Source organism: Daldinia childiae (genome assembly GCF_008694065.1).
Source record: "Daldinia childiae strain JS-1345 chromosome Unknown Scaffold9, whole genome shotgun sequence".
Lineage (NCBI taxonomy): Eukaryota > Fungi > Ascomycota > Sordariomycetes > Xylariales > Hypoxylaceae > Daldinia > Daldinia childiae.
This window is the reverse complement of record NW_022984650.1, coordinates 1,702,185-1,719,198: the sequence shown is the minus strand read 5'-3', so window position 1 is coordinate 1,719,198 and position 17,014 is coordinate 1,702,185. Positions and strand designations below refer to the sequence as shown.

Here is a 17,014-nt window from a genome sequence, read left to right as displayed (position 1 = left end):
CTCTGAAAGACTGGGTACCTTTCGAATTCGTTGATCTATCCAGGACCAAAGATCCGCCGTGAATAAAGTCGACCTTTCTTCGTAATAAGACATGCTATAGAAGATTGGGCAATTCTTTATGCATCTCACTATAGTCTGTGACCCATTCCACCGTGTAATGTTTCTCGGGTAAACCCCGTGAGACCTTCATTTTATACAGATACCAACTATTACTGATGATATGTGTGGCTAGAGTAAGACTCAGTTCTTGATGGGGAAATGCAAAATGTCGGGTAATACTTAAAACAATGTCCTAAATTGTCGCATCCCACACCGACATTCACCTACGAAGCTCCTTTAAATCCACACTAAGTTTTTACGCCTGATATTCTACAACAGCTCTTTATTCTTTCACGCATCTATGCGTAGAGCTTTACATAAATAGGGGGCGATAGGTATAGAGAGCTGAGATATGTCAAACTACTCGAATAACAAATGGAGGACTCAGAATGTCACTATTTATTGTTTTACTACTTTCTCACCCAGCTCCTATGAAATTCAATGCTATTGTAACATACAGACTATATGAATCTAATATTTCCGCTCCTCCTAGCCACTTGTTTTGCGTAGTCCTCTTCCATTGGCACACATTGCCGCGCAGAACGCAATAATTGCAAAGACGGTTGACGCGGTAAAGGAGTATCTCAATCCATCGTAGTAAACCATTCGTGCTTTGAGCTGGATATCTGGGGGCAGCTCACGCAATGTCTCGGCGGAGTGGCGAATTGCGTCGATTATCTAGTATTGCTCATTAGTATTTAACTATGGCTGTATAGAGATGAAAATGTTGTAATTAAGAAGGGTCGTACTCTCCATTTATCTGGTACATCATGCAATACTGCTGGGAGTCGAATACTGAGCGTTGTTTGTACGATTGCGGATGTTATTGATACGCCCCAAACTGTACCAAGCGATCGAATGAGGTAGACAGTAGACGCGGAAACAGCATGATCTAAGAGAAGTTAGGTATGTGATCATAAAGGCATTTTATTAAAACCACTCACCTGCATGCTCGAAAGTAGCTAGTGATGTGAAGAGAATACCGGGGTATATGATACCCTGACCTAGATTCGCAGGAAAGATGTAAATGTAGTATTTCCAATTAGAATCTACAAAGCTTAGTGAGGTTACTAAACCGTTCCCAATAGCCATCAATATTGCACCAATACGGACGAGAGTGATTAGTTTCCCCCACCGAGACATGACAATGCCTGCGATGAGACCTCCTATAGGAGTTGCTAACGATGGGATAGCGAGTCTCGCCCCTGCGGTCGTAGCCGAATCGAGCAGTACAATCTGAAAAAATAAGGGGAGTAGGAAAAGATACTACAGGAAAAGGTTAATTTCAAAGACATGTAAACATTGGTTAAGACAACCTACCGCATAAGCAGAGAGCCCAGCACAGACATTGGACAATTGTATAAAGATAGGTAAACGGCCCCTTAACATGCGTAAGGGTATTACTGGAATCGCCGTGGTATTACCCTCGACCCAGAAGAAAATGCCGAAGAGCACGGCGCTTCCGGCCAGGGATATTATTACCCATGGACTGCTCCATGGCAACTCATTTCCACCTAAGCTCAGCCCAACAAGCTGGACGGAGATTGCTAAAACAAGAAGAAACGACCCTAGGAAGTCGACTCTACGCCACGTCTCCTTCAGGCCTGAACCGCCACTGAAGCTGATCTGCTGGTTCTTAATGACCACGTAACCGAGAATAAGTGCTACGATAGATACCGGGACTTGCTGTCTACTATTAGTTGAGTTACAATAGATCAAAATAGTTACACTCACTAAGATAAAACACCAACGCCATCCGATAGTATCAGCTATCGAGCCGCCGAAAGATGCGCCACATATTGCGCCGAAGCCAAATATGCCATTTTGCATGGCTTGGTACATTCCGCGTCGACGGAAGGGAATCATATCGGAGTTCACAATTGTAGCTATTATTAATTAGAATAGCCACCAACCAACTTGTATAAATGACCTACCCATAGTCATGAGGCCCCCACCACCGAAGCCTGCCAGAGCTCTCATGCAGTCTAACAAGACGATGTCATTTGCAAGACCGCATCCTAGGCAGCCAACAGCAAAGGTAATAGTAGAAATGAAAAAGCAAATGCGGCGACCGAAAATATCGGATACACGGCCATATAGGGGCTGGAAGGCCGTGCTTGTAATGAGATATGATGTAGTGAGCCAGGATGCAGTGTTGGTGGCATCGAACTCGGAGCTGATCACGGCGTATGTAGCTGCTGTGATAGTGCCGTCAAACCCGTAAAGAAAGACATTGGACATGATCGCCATCTCGATCCAGATGAAGTAAGGAGGAGCTTTCCAATCATCCTCGCTTGGTGGGGTCGAACCTATAAGGGGTTGGCGTTCTCCGGACTCTGGATCATGGAAGGCGGCATTAGGCGGTTCAATGGCATCTGGTTCACTCAAATTCGCCTGTATGGTACCGCTACGCACAACTGCGCTATCGAGTATCGCGGGTGGTTCATGATGAGTAGTCATTTTAGTGAAATTAATGAGAGGAACCGCTGAAGCTGCAAAGACTTAGTGTAAGGCGTTCTTCACAGCGTTAAAAGGGGTATGAAGAACTACTGCATAAAGTCTTTCGATGTGCCCTACAATTATAAGATACTGATATTATGTGAGCCGAAGGTAAAACTGATGTAATAGACGTAACCAATGTTTAAGATACAGACTGGGCAAGGAACCGTCGAGGGGAAAGGTAGAAAATGCTCCCCGAACTCGGGGTTGCTCTCCGAAAGAATGGACCTATGACATATAGACACGGTTCCTTGCATATATACTACTACCTACTTGTTAATGATATGTAGGCTAAAATGATGCCATTGTGGATTCTTTCATCGCTATTCGACTTAGATCTATTCCATCTCTTTAAGTGCCAGGCCGATTTAGCTATAGCGCGTCATAATTGTAGAGAGGAAATTTTTCCTCTTTCACGGTTCGTCGGTTTTACTATTCCTAGTGAGTCACGCCGGTACTTAGTAGAGGTATTATAGTCCGGTAGTGTGTGGTATAAGTTAGAGGTTCATATGTGAATATATATGATGTAGTCTCCTTGAACTTCTGATCTTGACCTACAACTTTTTTGATATCCTACTACGGTCAACAATAAACAATTAAAAATTCTAACCAATTCTCACATAATCATTAGGAGTGGCTATCTAGGGATATTGTATTAAACCAAGGTTAATGTACCCTTCTTTAACATAACACGATGGGGTCGCTTTCTGACATAGGTAGTACTTACCCCTTTTGCATACCGCCATGAAGTCTACTCTCCTGCTAGAAGCGGCACTGGTATTATCAGTCCCAGCTGCAGCGGATTGGCAATTCAGATCTCGCTCAGACCTAGCTCCCCCAAGATTGAATATTACAATCCCAGCAACTGGATATGTTGAGAAGGGGTACTTGTTCGTAGCCCCTTTTGCTGGATTTCCGGACACACCTACAGAGCAGCATGGCCCTAGGCAAGCTGGCCCGTATATTTTCCGCGACAATGGAGATTTGGTGTGGTCTGGATACGGGATCTACAGCATCTGGTCAACCAACTTTCAGGCGGGCCGTTGGAGAGGCAAAGATATCCTGTTTAGCTTCGAAGGTGATCACAATCCGGGGTATGGTCATGGCCACGGCCATATTACCATCATGGATAACCACTACGAGACAATTCGAGAGCTTCGAGCAGGTAACCACAAGCTTGTGGATAAGCACGAGTTTCATATTATCAACGAGGAGACAGGGCTCATACAAATATATCAGCCTGTTGCTCGCGATCTGACAGCCTGGGGTGGGAGTGTCGAACAGCAATGGATTGTCAATTCCATCATCCAAGGTATGTAAAACTCCTCGTACTGACGTGCTGAGGAAGGCGAATTAATTAAACTTGTAGAACTCGATATCGCAACCGGTAAATTGTTATTTGAGTGGTCAAGTCTGGACTACGTTTCCCCTGATGGTGCGTCTAACTACACTATGAATGACTACGCTGAGAATTTCTAACCAATTACAGAGGCAATTCTACCAATCAATCCAGGACAAGCAGGTTCTGGATTCAACAGCTCCGACGCCTGGGATTACTTCCATATCAACAGTGTTGACAAAGACTCAGAGGGCAACTATCTCATATCCGCGCGCGATGCATGCAGCATCCACAAGATCAACGGTACTGATGGAAGCATCATCTGGAAATTGAATGGAAAAGACAGCTCTTTCAAAGTCCCAAAAGACGCCGAGTTTTGCTTTCAACACCATGCCCGATTTATAAGCCAATATGATGATATTGAAATCATTAGCCTCTATGACAACAGCGCACATGGGACTGAACACAGTGGGGGGTCTGAAGTTCATACGGCTCCGACAAGCAGTGGGAAGATTGTTAAGGTGAACACTACTTCATGGGAGGCCGAATTGGTGCAAGCTTTCTTTCCACCTGATGGCTTATTATCTAAGTCCCAGGGTTCTACTCAGACGCTTCCAAACGGAAATGTGCTAGTGAACTGGGGATCTTCGGGCGCTGTGACCGAGTATTTACCCAATGGCACAGCCATCTTTCACTCCTACATGGACTCAGGTTACCTTGGGCTTGGGGTTGAGAATTACCGTGCCTTTCGGTACAATTGGACTGGTATTCCCAATGAGGAGCCTGCCATTGTAGCCCTGAGAGGTGAAGAAGGTGTAACTGCCTACGTGAGTTGGAATGGTGACACGGAGACCAAAACATGGAGGTTCTATGCTATCGTTGACGAATTCGGTTCTAGAGAATTCGTTGGTGAGGTCGAGAAAACGAGTTTTGAAACTTCGCTTCGAATTCACTACGAAAACGTCCGTGCAATCTCTGCTGAGGCTATTGATGCTGACGGCAGGTCACTTCGGCACGCCGGGATAGCTCTTGTGGAACAAGAGGTCAAGCCATTGGGAAAGTTACCTCAGATCCCTATTGCCAAAGAGATAACTCAGAAACCGGATTTGAATGAAAATAGTCGGTGGAAAGAGTACGGAATTTTGAAATACATTCGGCTTCGGATCGATGAACTCTAAGCTAGCCGGACGGGGTGTCACTGTCATCGGAAGAGATGTCGATGGATCTATTAGCCTTCCGGGTGCAAGTCAAAGAGATACATTCGGATAGTTTCCCTTTGATCCATCACTCGAAGCTGGAGATAAGTACTTATCGAAGTAAGAGAGGCGAGGGCGTTGTATTCTAGGGAGGATTCACGCTCGTTTTCGGATTGGTCGCATCCAGTTAATACACACTCGTTTCATTACCCGCGTCCTCCGCGCTTTTGAATGATATTTATGTATTCACGAAAATACGCCAAGAGAGGCAAATACGAAAACTCCGATGAGAATTACAGAGGATGTGATGCTTATTCTGTCTTGGATTCCATCCGATAGCACATATCCACCATAATCACTCTTAGTATAGGCAGTTCCTCGTCTTTAATTATCTCGAGCCAGTTCTAATAGAACCAAATGAATATCGGTATGTGTGACTATCGAAAGTGGGCTAACCTTTAAGCGGAAAATCGGCAATTATGCTGCTCAAGAAGCGGTGGCATCCAAAGCACTTCCTTCGTAAAAGAAACCTCTTAATTTGAAGCCAGGCGAGCCCAATACATGCCTGATTCGGGTACAAATTGTTGGGGTTGTCGATAAAAGATACCTAAGGCGTCGTAGTTGTCGTATAACTTTACCCCCGGTGTTGCAGGACCGTAAAAGAAAGGGGATTTTGTGCTGATACGAAATCGCTATCTAAATTGATTGAAGTCTTTCCAAAGACTCGCGAGCCGGTGTGCATTGTTGATAATATCCTTTGCCAAGAGACACACCGATAGCCAGCAGATACATTATCCTTAGACCAATTATTTTTGAATTATGATCAGCTGTAAAATAAGTTTACCCAATGTGGCTACACCTGTGGCCTCATTGTCAGCTTGGGGATACACCGTCGTATCATCATCCAATACGGCGTGGTAATATAGCTTAGCCCTTGTGATATAGATGCTCTTAAAAAAACTCGTATCAACTGAACTGTCGCGAAAGAAGAGCTTGGCTTGTCTTTACAATTATGCAAAAGTCAATTATTCAGCAAAGATCGTAGTTATCGGGCTCATGAACGAAGGATAGGCGAAAGACGAATTTCGGCATATCATTTCGCAGGATATCGTCTTTTTTTCAGAATGTTTCTAGAATCTAAGCCTCTCCGCGGAATCCCCAAAAATAGATTTTAACGTTAAGGTTAAATGGGCTTGCTACTACGTTGCAACAGCTGTCCAACCAATTCTGCAGTCTTATTCGCTAAGCCGGGCCACGCTGGCTAGTCTTTGGTATATATATGCCGAGACCATAATTCAACAGCCTATAGGGCTGCGGCCGACGATCATTTCCGTGTGGGGAGGAGCTGTAAACGGGATGGGGCTACATTCCCAAGTTCCAAGATCGCCCATACATACGATGTCCCGACAGTCCCGTGCCACCCGCACAAAGAAAGTCTGGGGTTGCTGAATACGAGGCCATGAGCCGCACACCTGCCGTTACATTCGCTAGTGTACATAGAGAAAATCAAGATTCATGGGTCTCTTGATAGATCTCGCGCTGTCCCCGTCATGTGACTATGGAAAGACGAACGAAAGACCCGCCCGCGTCAATACGAGCTTCGACCATAGGATCTCTTTGATGGCTGAGTCGAATAGGGGATAGCGAAACTCGCCCGTCTCGCTGATAGGTCGACAATACGGAACAACTCGACATGATGATGATGATGGCTCTTGGACACTTCTGTATAAAAAGCTTGCGAACCTCCTACCAATATGCTTCTATCTCATCACCATCACCACCATTGTCATCATCATCACCATCACAATTACAAAGCACTTCACTTGCTCAAATAATCAGTACGATACTTAATCTTAATACCTAAAACTTAAAAACAACACCTCAAACCGCCACCATGAAGTTCACCAGCACCGCCATCGCCGCCATCTTCGCCGCCACCGCCACGGCAGCTCCCACCCCCTCTCCCGAGGCCAAGTCCGCCGTAGCCGACGTCCCGGAGTGGACGATCGAGAGCATCAAGCGCGGCTGCAACGCGGCCAACACCCAGTGCATCTGGACCTTCAGCATCAACACGCACCTCGCGGACCCGACTCCCTGCGAGTTCACCGTCAAGGGCTCTGGCAACGTGCCAGCCAGCCAGACCGACAGCAGCGGCAACATCTGCGGCCCTTACACCGTCGGGTCCGGCTGGAGCGGCCAGTTTGGCCCCGGCAACGGCTTCACCGTCCTGAGCGTCGTCGACGAGGCCCAGAAGCTCATCGCTTGGCCCTCGTACACCGATAAGGCGCTCGAGGGCAACGTTGTCGTGTCTCCTGACCTGAGCTGGCCGGTTACTTCTCTCCAGTTCTAAGCTGTTTGTTGACAGCGGCTGGGAGAGACTTGGAGATGGAGAGTAGGGGGGGAGGAGGAGGAGGAGGAAGAAGAAAAAGTGTCACGTTCACGCGGGAAAAGTAATTGTTCAATGTTAATAGCATAGCATAGCGTCACTGGCTGGGTTTGCATATAGGTACATCATAATACACAAAGTCACTCCTTAATATTAAATTTCAAGCCCTTCTGCTCGGGAATGATTTCATTTTACTTGCTTTCGTTTAGTGCTATGTAAACTGAATGCCTGACGCCCTATCTTTTAAGAATCATGGTATCCGCGAACCAATTATAAGCCAGTCAATAACATATATAGGTACCTAAGGTAGGCTTTGAATTAGGGCCATGGTACTAAGGTACAAACTACCTACCGACTCTCCTTAGTCCCAATCGGCAAACGGATCAGCCTTATAGGCGTCCCTTGCAGACTGGAATCTCTCCTTGAATCTGAACGAGGTCAATATTGCGGCGAAGATGATCTCGTACTGCCAGTAGAACATCTGGTGGGATGGTAGCCAGGTATCCAGTATATCGTCGCTGCCGTCGATGCCTTCTTTTTGCTCGTCCGCGTTTGCGCTCGTCTTGGGGATTGCGCGGAGGAAAGGTTGTGGAGACTCTTCAGCTTCGTCGGAGTCGGATTCCTCTACTTCGGTGTGCTCTTCGTCGCCCGCGACATTGTCTACTAATGAGCTGACGTCCGAGTCGTCAGAGTCGGAGGTCTCTACGTCTGATGAGTCGGCATCTTTGTCATCTGCGGGACGGTTAACTGAAGAGCTTCCGTTCGCAGTAGCGGGATCATTGCTTTCCATTTCTAGGGAAGCCTTTTCTTCTTCCGATGAGATATCTAGCGCGGATGGTTCTAGTTTCGACGCCTCGGGAGAGGGCTGTTTCTCCATCTCGCTTTCTGTATCCTCTAACGGCTTTTCCGGTGCTTCTAACTTGATCGGGGGTACGATATCCCCTGAACTTAACACCAACGTCCCTGGTTCATTCGTAGGTGCCTTTTTCTGAGGGTCGGTGTTATCATCTCGGGAATCCCCTTGTTCATCATTCTGATTAGCGCCATCTATGACTGTTAGGAATCCATCTTCGTCATATATTTCGATACTAGACGTTGATTGCGTACCATCTGTAGAGGAACTCGCTTCGTTTTTAGTACCGAATGATTCAACGTTGCTATATACGTCTTCGAAGAACGCCTCAACGCTGGTGTATCCTCCCTGGATTATGCAATCCATGTCGCATTTGGTGATCCTTCCTGTCTTGACGAGCCGCTCGAGATACCGCTTCGTAATCGGCCTAACCCTCCTCATTATTCTCTCGACGAAAATCTCCTCTGGCGGGAACTCGATCTCAGATGTTTCCATTGCCTCACGCAGTTGTTCAACCGTGATACCCAAGTGATCGAGATAGTATTGGCGCGTTTCCTCGAAATCATCCATGAGATCCGGATCGCCATCTTTGAACACAGTTATGTCATCTTGGATACGATTTTGAATCAAGGCCAGTTCTCTGATTCGTTTGCGAAATTGGATAATCAAGACGTGAACTCGATTAACCTCCATGGTGGAAGATGCCTTTTTCCACGGTGGTTTGGTTTGTTTGCACTTTTTTTTGGAAGCCTAGAATACAGGTGGCAGGTTGCAGTTAGAACTAAAAATAAGTTTTTAAAAATTAAAACAGGTGATAAGATGAACCTTTTTGCTTGTAGAAAATAATTTACTCCGATGGTATCTTGATTGTGTGCGCTTAGAGATATAATTGGACATTGCTTCTTGAAGTATTTATTACACGACAACAATAAAATTTACAATGTTTGTCAGTACTATGGGACAATAGCTTTGTTTATTTATAGCTGAATAAAGTATTTGTAAATCAAAGACTAAGCGATCAGCTTTTATTCTAAATAAGTCTTTATGTTATAAGTTTTGATCACAGAGACCTTTTCTTTCTCTAACCGCCTAGTATATTCATTACCTATGACACAATAGACACTGCCAGAGTGTTGTTGCAGTATTGTCCTAGACAAAATTATCTATCGTATGCTTAGAACTGAACAGTAAGGATTTGGCGTTATCCTAGATACGCTGATGTTGCTCCCGATTTTCATTTGTCTCCTAGACAAAGGTTCAAGTTCAATGCTCTGGATGTGAGGGCAAGGTGCTACTACAGTATTCTTGTTATGATGTATGATAAACACATGCTATGAAGCAGTCAAATGTTCTCGTGATATACGTAAGCTTCGGAGATGGTGAAGGATAGCTTCTTTATTGGGGAGGGATGATTAAAATAGGAACAAAGCTTTGTGCCTTGAAGCTTTGCAAAGGGCTAAAAAGAAAAATCAAATAACTTAATTAATCCATGTCACCCACGATATCTGTAAGATAGTGTTTGCCTACCAGTTATATTTTCTGTTATATTTTGCATATTACAATTTTGGATTTGAGGTTGACTCAGATATTGAAATAGGGGGAACCAAGTCAGGGGTTATCTAGCGCATGAATCACCTTTTTTGACCCACTTTACCTAATATAACCTCAATATAACTCCGTTTAACATGATATTGGGCTATCGGGTATGCATTATCGTACAGTCACAATCATTGCTAAAGTGTCAACCATATCAACCTATCAACTTTACAAACAAGAATAACTGACGTAATATCTTGCACACAGTTTAAAATACATGGCAATATTTATCTACATACTTAGCATCTACCAATACTTTTCTTCATATATTCCCTACAAGGAAAACCTGCTGCTAATGACGTTTCATGTCGCTTTACTCCCAGCAGCTTTAGATCCAGGCCAAGCCATATTAATCCAAAGAATTGGTGGGGCTTTTTACAGCGCATTTTTAACTCGCTAAAAGTCTTGGGCTGAATCAGGTTCGCTGGGTCACTATGAGACGTCACAGATGCTAACACCACGCGATTCACTAGTAAAGGTACCTTTTAGGTAAACATACCTGTTATGCGGGTTTATGTGTTGTTTGCTGACTTCTCTTCCCCCTTTACGGATTTCTACCTACCTTCTAACCTAATATATTGCTGCAATATTGGGATTACTAACATTGTTGTTGTTGTTGTTTTGATCTTCAACTAACTAAATCTACCATAAATATTATTCATTAGACGTAAACGCATTTTTTTTACTCGTGTGGTTTTATTGTGAATAACATCGTCATGGCAGAAACAGTACCCCTCCCGCCGAGCGAATCGCTCCACCAAGCTGGAGGCGGTCAGCCCGGTGCTGAAGATGTTAGTATCAAGGAGATAAGGACATCTACATTACAATATTTGGAACGGATTTACGCTACATATGCTTCTCCTACCGACAAGAACTGGCATAAGGACTCTATCATCGAATTTATTCATCATGTCCAAGCCGATAAAGTAACAAACCCCTCAGGCCATGTCGCGACTCGGGACTCCCTCGATTTTGCTGGTTTCTTACAGTACATGACATCGTCTGCAGCCAACGCGCTGGCGCCGGCAGCCTTAGATCCCCAGCATTTATCTTGGCCCTTGGCTAGCTATTATATCAGCTCCAGCCACAACACCTACCTGACTGGAAACCAGCTGAACAGTGATTCCGACGCAGATGCATACCGGAACGTCTTGCTGCGCGGCTGCCGCTGTGTCGAGATAGATGTCTGGGACGGCGACGAGTCCGATGTCGACACGTCGGATACCTCAGACAGCTCCGAGGATGACGAAACTCGGGAACTTAAGGCCAAGAGGAAGATGAGCCGCGGCGAGAAGATTGCCTCAAAATTACCTGGGTCGCTGGCTAACCGGCTCGAGAAGACATCGATAGGAAAGCGTATCACGGGGAAGACCTTAGCAGAGTCGGAATCTGCGGCGGAGAAGAAGGATGGGAATTCCTCCATCGGAGCCCCGCTAAAGAAAACACTGAGTCCGCAGGCAATAGCAGTCGAACCCCGTGTTCTGCACGGCTATACACTTACCAAAGAAGTCTCATTCCGCGAAGTCTGCATGGCCATCAGAGAAAGCGCTTTTGTTGTCACGGACTTACCGCTGATCGTCAGTCTCGAAGTCCATTGCAGCCAGGAGCAACAGGAAGCTATGGTGCGTATTATCAACGAGGTCTGGGCCGGCTTTTTATTACCCCAACCCGAAGACGACGCGAAGTTTCTCCCCGCGCCCGGTGATCTGCACCACAAGATCCTTGTTAAGGTCAAGTACGCGCCGCCTAACGCGCTCGCATCGGCAACTGAGGTGGAATCCGTAGACCGGATTCCGCCCGGCGTCGCATCGGACCCCAAATCAAAGACCACCGCACAGCAAAAGGTCAAAAAGGCGTCCAAGATTATCCAGGCATTATCAGCACTGGGCGTGTATACGCGAGGCGTATCATTCAAATCCTTATCCCAACCAGAAGCTTCCATGCCGACGCACATATTCTCGCTATCGGAAAGCGGCGTAGCCGAGGTCCACCAGAACGAAGCGGCAAGGCTTTTCGAACATAACCGGGAGTACTTGATGAGGACATATCCATCCGGCATGCGTATCGGGTCTTCTAACCTAGACCCCCTCGCTTTCTGGAGGAAGGGCATCCAGATCGTGGCGCTTAACTGGCAGAAGTGGGACGAGGGAATGATGTTAAACGAGGGCATGTTCGCCGGTACCGGTGGATACGTATTAAAGCCCGAAGGATACCGCGGTCGGAAACCCGTCGTTATCGACGACGAAGAGAACAAGGCGACACCCATCCCCGCATCAGAGACAATCCTACACCAAACACTCGACCTCACCATCACCGTGCTCGCAGCGCAAAACTTACCGATGCCCGAAGAAGACGATAAGGAGAGCGGATTCAAGCCATACGTCAAGATCGAGCTACACACCGAGCCGCCGCACGATGAGCATCTCTCCCTTACTGGCACAGCCGCAGCCACAGGTTCTTCGTCGACGAGGGCCAAAGAGGGCGAGTACAAGGCGCGCACGAAGACCCAGCGTGGGATCCACCCGGACTTCAAGTCCGAGAAGCTCGCCGTAGCCAAAAGTATCCCTGGAGTTGTGCCCGAGCTAGCCTTCGTACGGTTTCTAATTAAGGATGACGAGATCGGTCGCGATGATTTGGCTGCTTGGGCTTGCATTCGGCTGGATCGACTACGTAGCGGACATCGATTCGTGCATCTCTTCGATAATCAGGGCCGAGAAAGCGAGGGCGTGTTACTCGTCAAGATAGACAAGAAACTGGCTTAGGCGGCGAGTTTCGAGTCTCGGAGAATCCAAACGGGAGAGGCAAAACGACATCGCTTAGGACAATGCCAAGCAATGTAGGAGCGATATGAATGAGACCATATGTGAGTATGAGACGATCTAACATGATAGCATTATGAAGCGAACATATTCATCAAGCGGGAACATAGCTGGTTATAGATTGAAGAGGAATTTGAATATATTTGCGGCTATAAAGCAAATGGTATCTCCTAAGATAAAACATGTGCGTCTTGCTAATTACTACCATTACCACCCCCCCAAATGCCGACCATACGTCAGTTTTTACCATATACGCATCTAGTCATAAATCTCATAGCTCCGTCTCAACCGTGCTGTGATTATCCGTAGTAGAGATGAGATTTATAGTTCTCCAAGTGCCATCATCCTTCATGTTAGCTCGAGCTGCTCGAAAGGCGCGCAACCTAGTATCGTATGCGTAGTCGGATATCTCTGAAGCCTGTGAGCCCTGGATGTATAATTCACTTTCTTCGTCATCGTCTTCAGGATGTGTGTCTTGGCCGCCTTGGAATGAATTATAGTCGCGCTTATGTTTGTATGAATAAAGGGGGGCATGCACCATTTGCACCTGAGGGGTCTGCGAATAACGATGTAGTGGCGATATGTTGGGGCTCTGATGCTGTGATTGGCCTCTCATGGGTGATATTTCTACAGATACCCCATCTATACTATTGGATCCATAGTGCTTATAGGCATCAGGGGATGGAATTATTGGGCTAGAGGGATTTCTTGTCTGAGAAGCAGCCGTTGACTGAGTCTCGGGTGCATCTTCCCCATCTTCTCCGCGCAACTTCGGTCGTAATTCCGATGCTTCGCTCATTAGCAAGTCGTGTTGGAAAACATCGCCAGTGCAGATATCTCCGAAAAGCTGTCTTATGGTAATGCCCTCTTCTGCCCAAGATTTCGGATCCACCGTGCATGGCCAAATATCGGCGGGCTTGAAAGCCTTGATAAGATGCCGGAGCTCGGGTAAAGAAGAATGTCTAGCGTACGGGAATGTGATTTGGTTCGTAAGGACGTTAAGATAGTCTTCTCCTTTAGTATTGTTTACTGGATATTGGATTTCCTCAACTCTCCTAGCAAGTGAGTTAACTATTTCTGTGAAGGAATACTCCTCCTTGAAGCTAAACCTCCCAATATCGAGGTCGACGTCTCTAGAAACAGCTAGTGCTTTCTGAAGGAATTGTGTAGTCGTAGGCTCTAAATCACCTAGTATCTCTCCTTTATACTTGATTCTGCTTCATTGTTAATTCATAAAGAATCGAAGGGCAGTTTGAGAAACCCTTACAATTCTAACAAAGCTCGAATTCCCTCCGGTTCAAAGGTTATTTTCTGTGCCAGGTCGTCCCCGCCTCCACCAATGCCCACCTCAGCCATGTCTCGCCGATTCTTAAGATGTGCGACAATTGGCTGGATCCACACGATCGGCTTGGTCTCCATAACTTTGCAAGCCATACCTTTCTCACAGCTATGAATTCGCACATCTTCGTCTAGCGTCAGACACCCCTCCCGTTGGGTATTACCACAGGTAAAGCCTACAAGATATGGAGCTTCCTTAGTCAAGTGAGTTTGAGCAGCGTAGCGATTATCTGATGATTTGATGACGAGGGATTTATAAACGTCCATCTTGTACTTATCGACATGAATCTTGAAGCATGGTTAGCAATGCTACTAGCCACAAAGAGAGAGAATATTGAACCTTGGAGTCTAAAGCTTTTGATAAAGCAATCCAAACCTCTTCATATCTGCGAAGGATATTAGTTTAGATTAGATTGATAAAATTAACATCCTACCCGTAAGTCCATGCTTGCATGTGGAATATGGTATCCTTTGGATATCGTGCAACCTTTTCCAGAAGTTCGCGGAGACCATCGGCCTTAGTTTGCAGAGGGAAGTTGCTCAATATCGACGTATCGAGATATATACGGTCCAGCGTTTTTAGACCCGTAGAGTACTCTACCATGCTAGGGTTTCTAGCAATAGAATTTACCCACCAAGGTTCGCTCCTAATATCCCCTGTATATAAGACAGCGTTGCCATTGCCTTCAATTACTACTTAATAAGTTAGTACTAAGTCTAATACATCAATAAGCTGACATACGAAACATAACTGCACCAGCACAGTGGTTTGCATCTAGGAGTGTTACTTGAATGGTCTGAGTGGGATCTAGCTTGATCTTGGTGGGGGTATCTAGAGGAATGGGCTTTAGTACTTTGGCCAGATGCTTATACGTCTGCATTCGTGGATCCTCGAGTATTCCTTTAGCATAGTTGAGTCGACAAGGATACTTTTCAAGTCGGAGCAGGATTTCCCTTGTGGCGGCCGAACAATAAACACTAGATCATACCCAGTAAGCCAATTGATAGGTACTTGGCACGTGGGATTCATACAAAGGACTTCTGAGCGTATCAAGCCCAGCGAGATGATCGCTATGGACATGACTTAAGAAGCAAGCCAATGGAGGCCGGAGGTTGAGTCTACGGAAGAAGTCGACTCTAATATCAGGGAATTCGTGAATGATGCCATTGAAAGTTGACATAGCGGTCGACAGGGGGTGGACTGAAATACTACGAGTAGTGGCTCGAGAACTTGTAAGTTGCTAGATTAAACATCATGACTTTCGGAATTATCAAGAAGAAAAAGTTTAAGAAGTCAGGTCTAGGTTTTATTAGCAAGTACGCTTATTATTAAAGAGACGTGATGTACCTATGAAGGTAACTGCCTGGAAGGTACGTTGAAACCTTTTAGGTACTCATATTCTATGTCAGCTGGCTGGCACCTGCAAGATTCTGGATTTTTAAGGCAGATTAGGAGGTACCTACCTCCTAACGCCAGCGCTGAAAACTCGGATTCTAGCGAACATTTTAGAACAACACAGTCTCCTAATATTATACCATAAAACATATTTGGAAGACTTATTTAACAACATTATAGGACTCTCTCAACATAATTATCTCACCAATCAAACGCTAAATTACTAGGGTCATTAGGAAGCGTTCCTCTACGAATCAGGATGTTCGTGAGGCGGAGTCGACGCGAAAAATGTAATACGGCTCCAAGAGCGCAGATACGGCGTATTCATACCTCTCATAGCGTTGCGGATTAGATTAGCTGTAGGACATTTGGTATAAAAGTCGTCTATCGAAATCATACTGCTCTTATATCTTTCCAATGTTCTCTAGATCAAAAATAACATAACATTCGAAATCAACTAACCTAGGTTACTCGCCGCCCTGCGCGAAACTCAGTATGGAAGAGTCAATTGACATAGCTTCCCCGCCAAGCTCAAATCAGACCGGGAACAAACTGAAAATTACCTTCACAGGACCGCAAGAAACGTTAATAGGGCCGCTGGTAGCAAGAGCCACGGACGCAAGATCTGCTCATCCTATCCTTAACGACGTCGACTCTATTCGAGTCATAGATCAGATCGACCATGACTTCGACAAATTCAATATAAATGAATCCCATGCCATTATGTATTCTCTTCGGGCCCTGCGTTTAGATGGTTGGACCGCCGAGTTCCTCTCAAGCAACCCGCAAGCGACGGTCGTTCACTTGGCCTGCGGGCTAGACGATCGTGTACGTCGCGTCCGAGCAGACTTAACCAAGGTCCGTTGGATAGATCTCGATCTACCCGATGTCGTTGAACTGCGCAACAAGCTCATTCCCCATCCGGAGGGCGACTACCAGTTGATCGCCGCGGACGCGACTGAAAAAGCATGGCTCGAGCAGATCCCCGTTGACCGTCCGACTGTCATCATCTGCCAGGGGTTAACTATGTATCTAGAAGAAGAGTCTGGTAAACGCATGATTCGGCAAATTGTTGACCACTTCAAATCGGGTCAGCTTATCATCGATCATATCGGTACCGTATTACTCTCTTTACAAAACCAGGTCGACGCCCTAGTAGCCACGGGGTCAAGTTTCAAGTGGGCCATTGACGAACCCAAGAATCTTGAGGCTCTTCATCCGCAGTTGAAGATGGTGGATTGTTTAGGGCCAACCGAACTTGGTGATCACGTATATTTACCGCTTGGGACTCGTATGATACTGTCAACTTATCCGGATTTGCCCTGGCTAAAGTACATATCTTCTTACATGCGGTTTAATTTTTAGAGATAACTAGCGAAGTACGACCTGTTGTTTTAAAGCCTTTGATTATATATTTTGGACTCACTTTGAAGCAACAGGTTACTCGTGGAAGATGTATACACATCATACCCTTTCCCAGCGAAGGGAAACTT

At 45.9% G+C, this 17,014-nt stretch overlaps 7 protein-coding genes across 7 annotated transcripts; 4 read left to right on the top strand and 3 right to left on the bottom strand.

The window, feature by feature from the left end:
- Positions 1-588: 588 nt before the first annotated feature.
- GL218_07660 (uncharacterized protein) lies at positions 589-2,559 on the bottom strand (the record flags this gene model as incomplete). Its single annotated transcript, XM_033584424.1, has 6 exons — positions 589-777; positions 849-991; positions 1,044-1,365; positions 1,420-1,785; positions 1,834-1,985; positions 2,034-2,559. 6 exons carry the CDS (start codon positions 2,557-2,559, stop codon positions 589-591), a joined length of 1,698 nt encoding a protein of 565 aa, XP_033432587.1.
- A 783-nt stretch (positions 2,560-3,342) lies between these two features.
- GL218_07659 (uncharacterized protein) lies at positions 3,343-5,115 on the top strand (the record flags this gene model as incomplete). Its single annotated transcript, XM_033584423.1, has 3 exons — positions 3,343-3,910; positions 3,968-4,033; positions 4,088-5,115. The coding sequence occupies 3 exons, from the start codon at positions 3,343-3,345 to the stop codon at positions 5,113-5,115; spliced, it is 1,662 nt and encodes a 553-aa protein (XP_033432790.1).
- A 1,912-nt stretch (positions 5,116-7,027) lies between these two features.
- GL218_07658 (putative surface protein 1 protein) lies at positions 7,028-7,483 on the top strand (the record flags this gene model as incomplete). The annotated part of the gene is made up of 1 exon (XM_033584422.1): positions 7,028-7,483. The coding sequence occupies one exon, from the start codon at positions 7,028-7,030 to the stop codon at positions 7,481-7,483; it is 456 nt and encodes a 151-aa protein (XP_033432789.1).
- A 397-nt stretch (positions 7,484-7,880) lies between these two features.
- On the bottom strand, positions 7,881-9,065 carry GL218_07657 (uncharacterized protein; the record flags this gene model as incomplete). The annotated part of the gene is made up of 1 exon (XM_033584421.1): positions 7,881-9,065. One exon carries the CDS (start codon positions 9,063-9,065, stop codon positions 7,881-7,883), a length of 1,185 nt encoding a protein of 394 aa, XP_033432794.1.
- Positions 9,066-10,684: 1,619 nt separating this feature from the next.
- On the top strand, positions 10,685-12,730 carry GL218_07656 (1-phosphatidylinositol 4,5-bisphosphate phosphodiesterase 1; the record flags this gene model as incomplete). The annotated part of the gene is made up of 1 exon (XM_033584420.1): positions 10,685-12,730. One exon carries the CDS (start codon positions 10,685-10,687, stop codon positions 12,728-12,730), a length of 2,046 nt encoding a protein of 681 aa, XP_033432793.1.
- Positions 12,731-13,058: 328 nt separating this feature from the next.
- GL218_07655 (Protein artemis) lies at positions 13,059-15,306 on the bottom strand (the record flags this gene model as incomplete). The annotated part of the gene is made up of 6 exons (XM_033584419.1): positions 13,059-14,001; positions 14,055-14,413; positions 14,466-14,511; positions 14,560-14,818; positions 14,868-15,103; positions 15,158-15,306. 6 exons carry the CDS (start codon positions 15,304-15,306, stop codon positions 13,059-13,061), a joined length of 1,992 nt encoding a protein of 663 aa, XP_033432792.1.
- Positions 15,307-16,016: 710 nt separating this feature from the next.
- GL218_07654 (Tetracenomycin polyketide synthesis O-methyltransferase TcmP) lies at positions 16,017-16,886 on the top strand (the record flags this gene model as incomplete). Its single annotated transcript, XM_033584418.1, has 1 exon — positions 16,017-16,886. The coding sequence occupies one exon, from the start codon at positions 16,017-16,019 to the stop codon at positions 16,884-16,886; it is 870 nt and encodes a 289-aa protein (XP_033432791.1).
- Between the last annotated feature and the right edge of the window lie 128 nt (positions 16,887-17,014).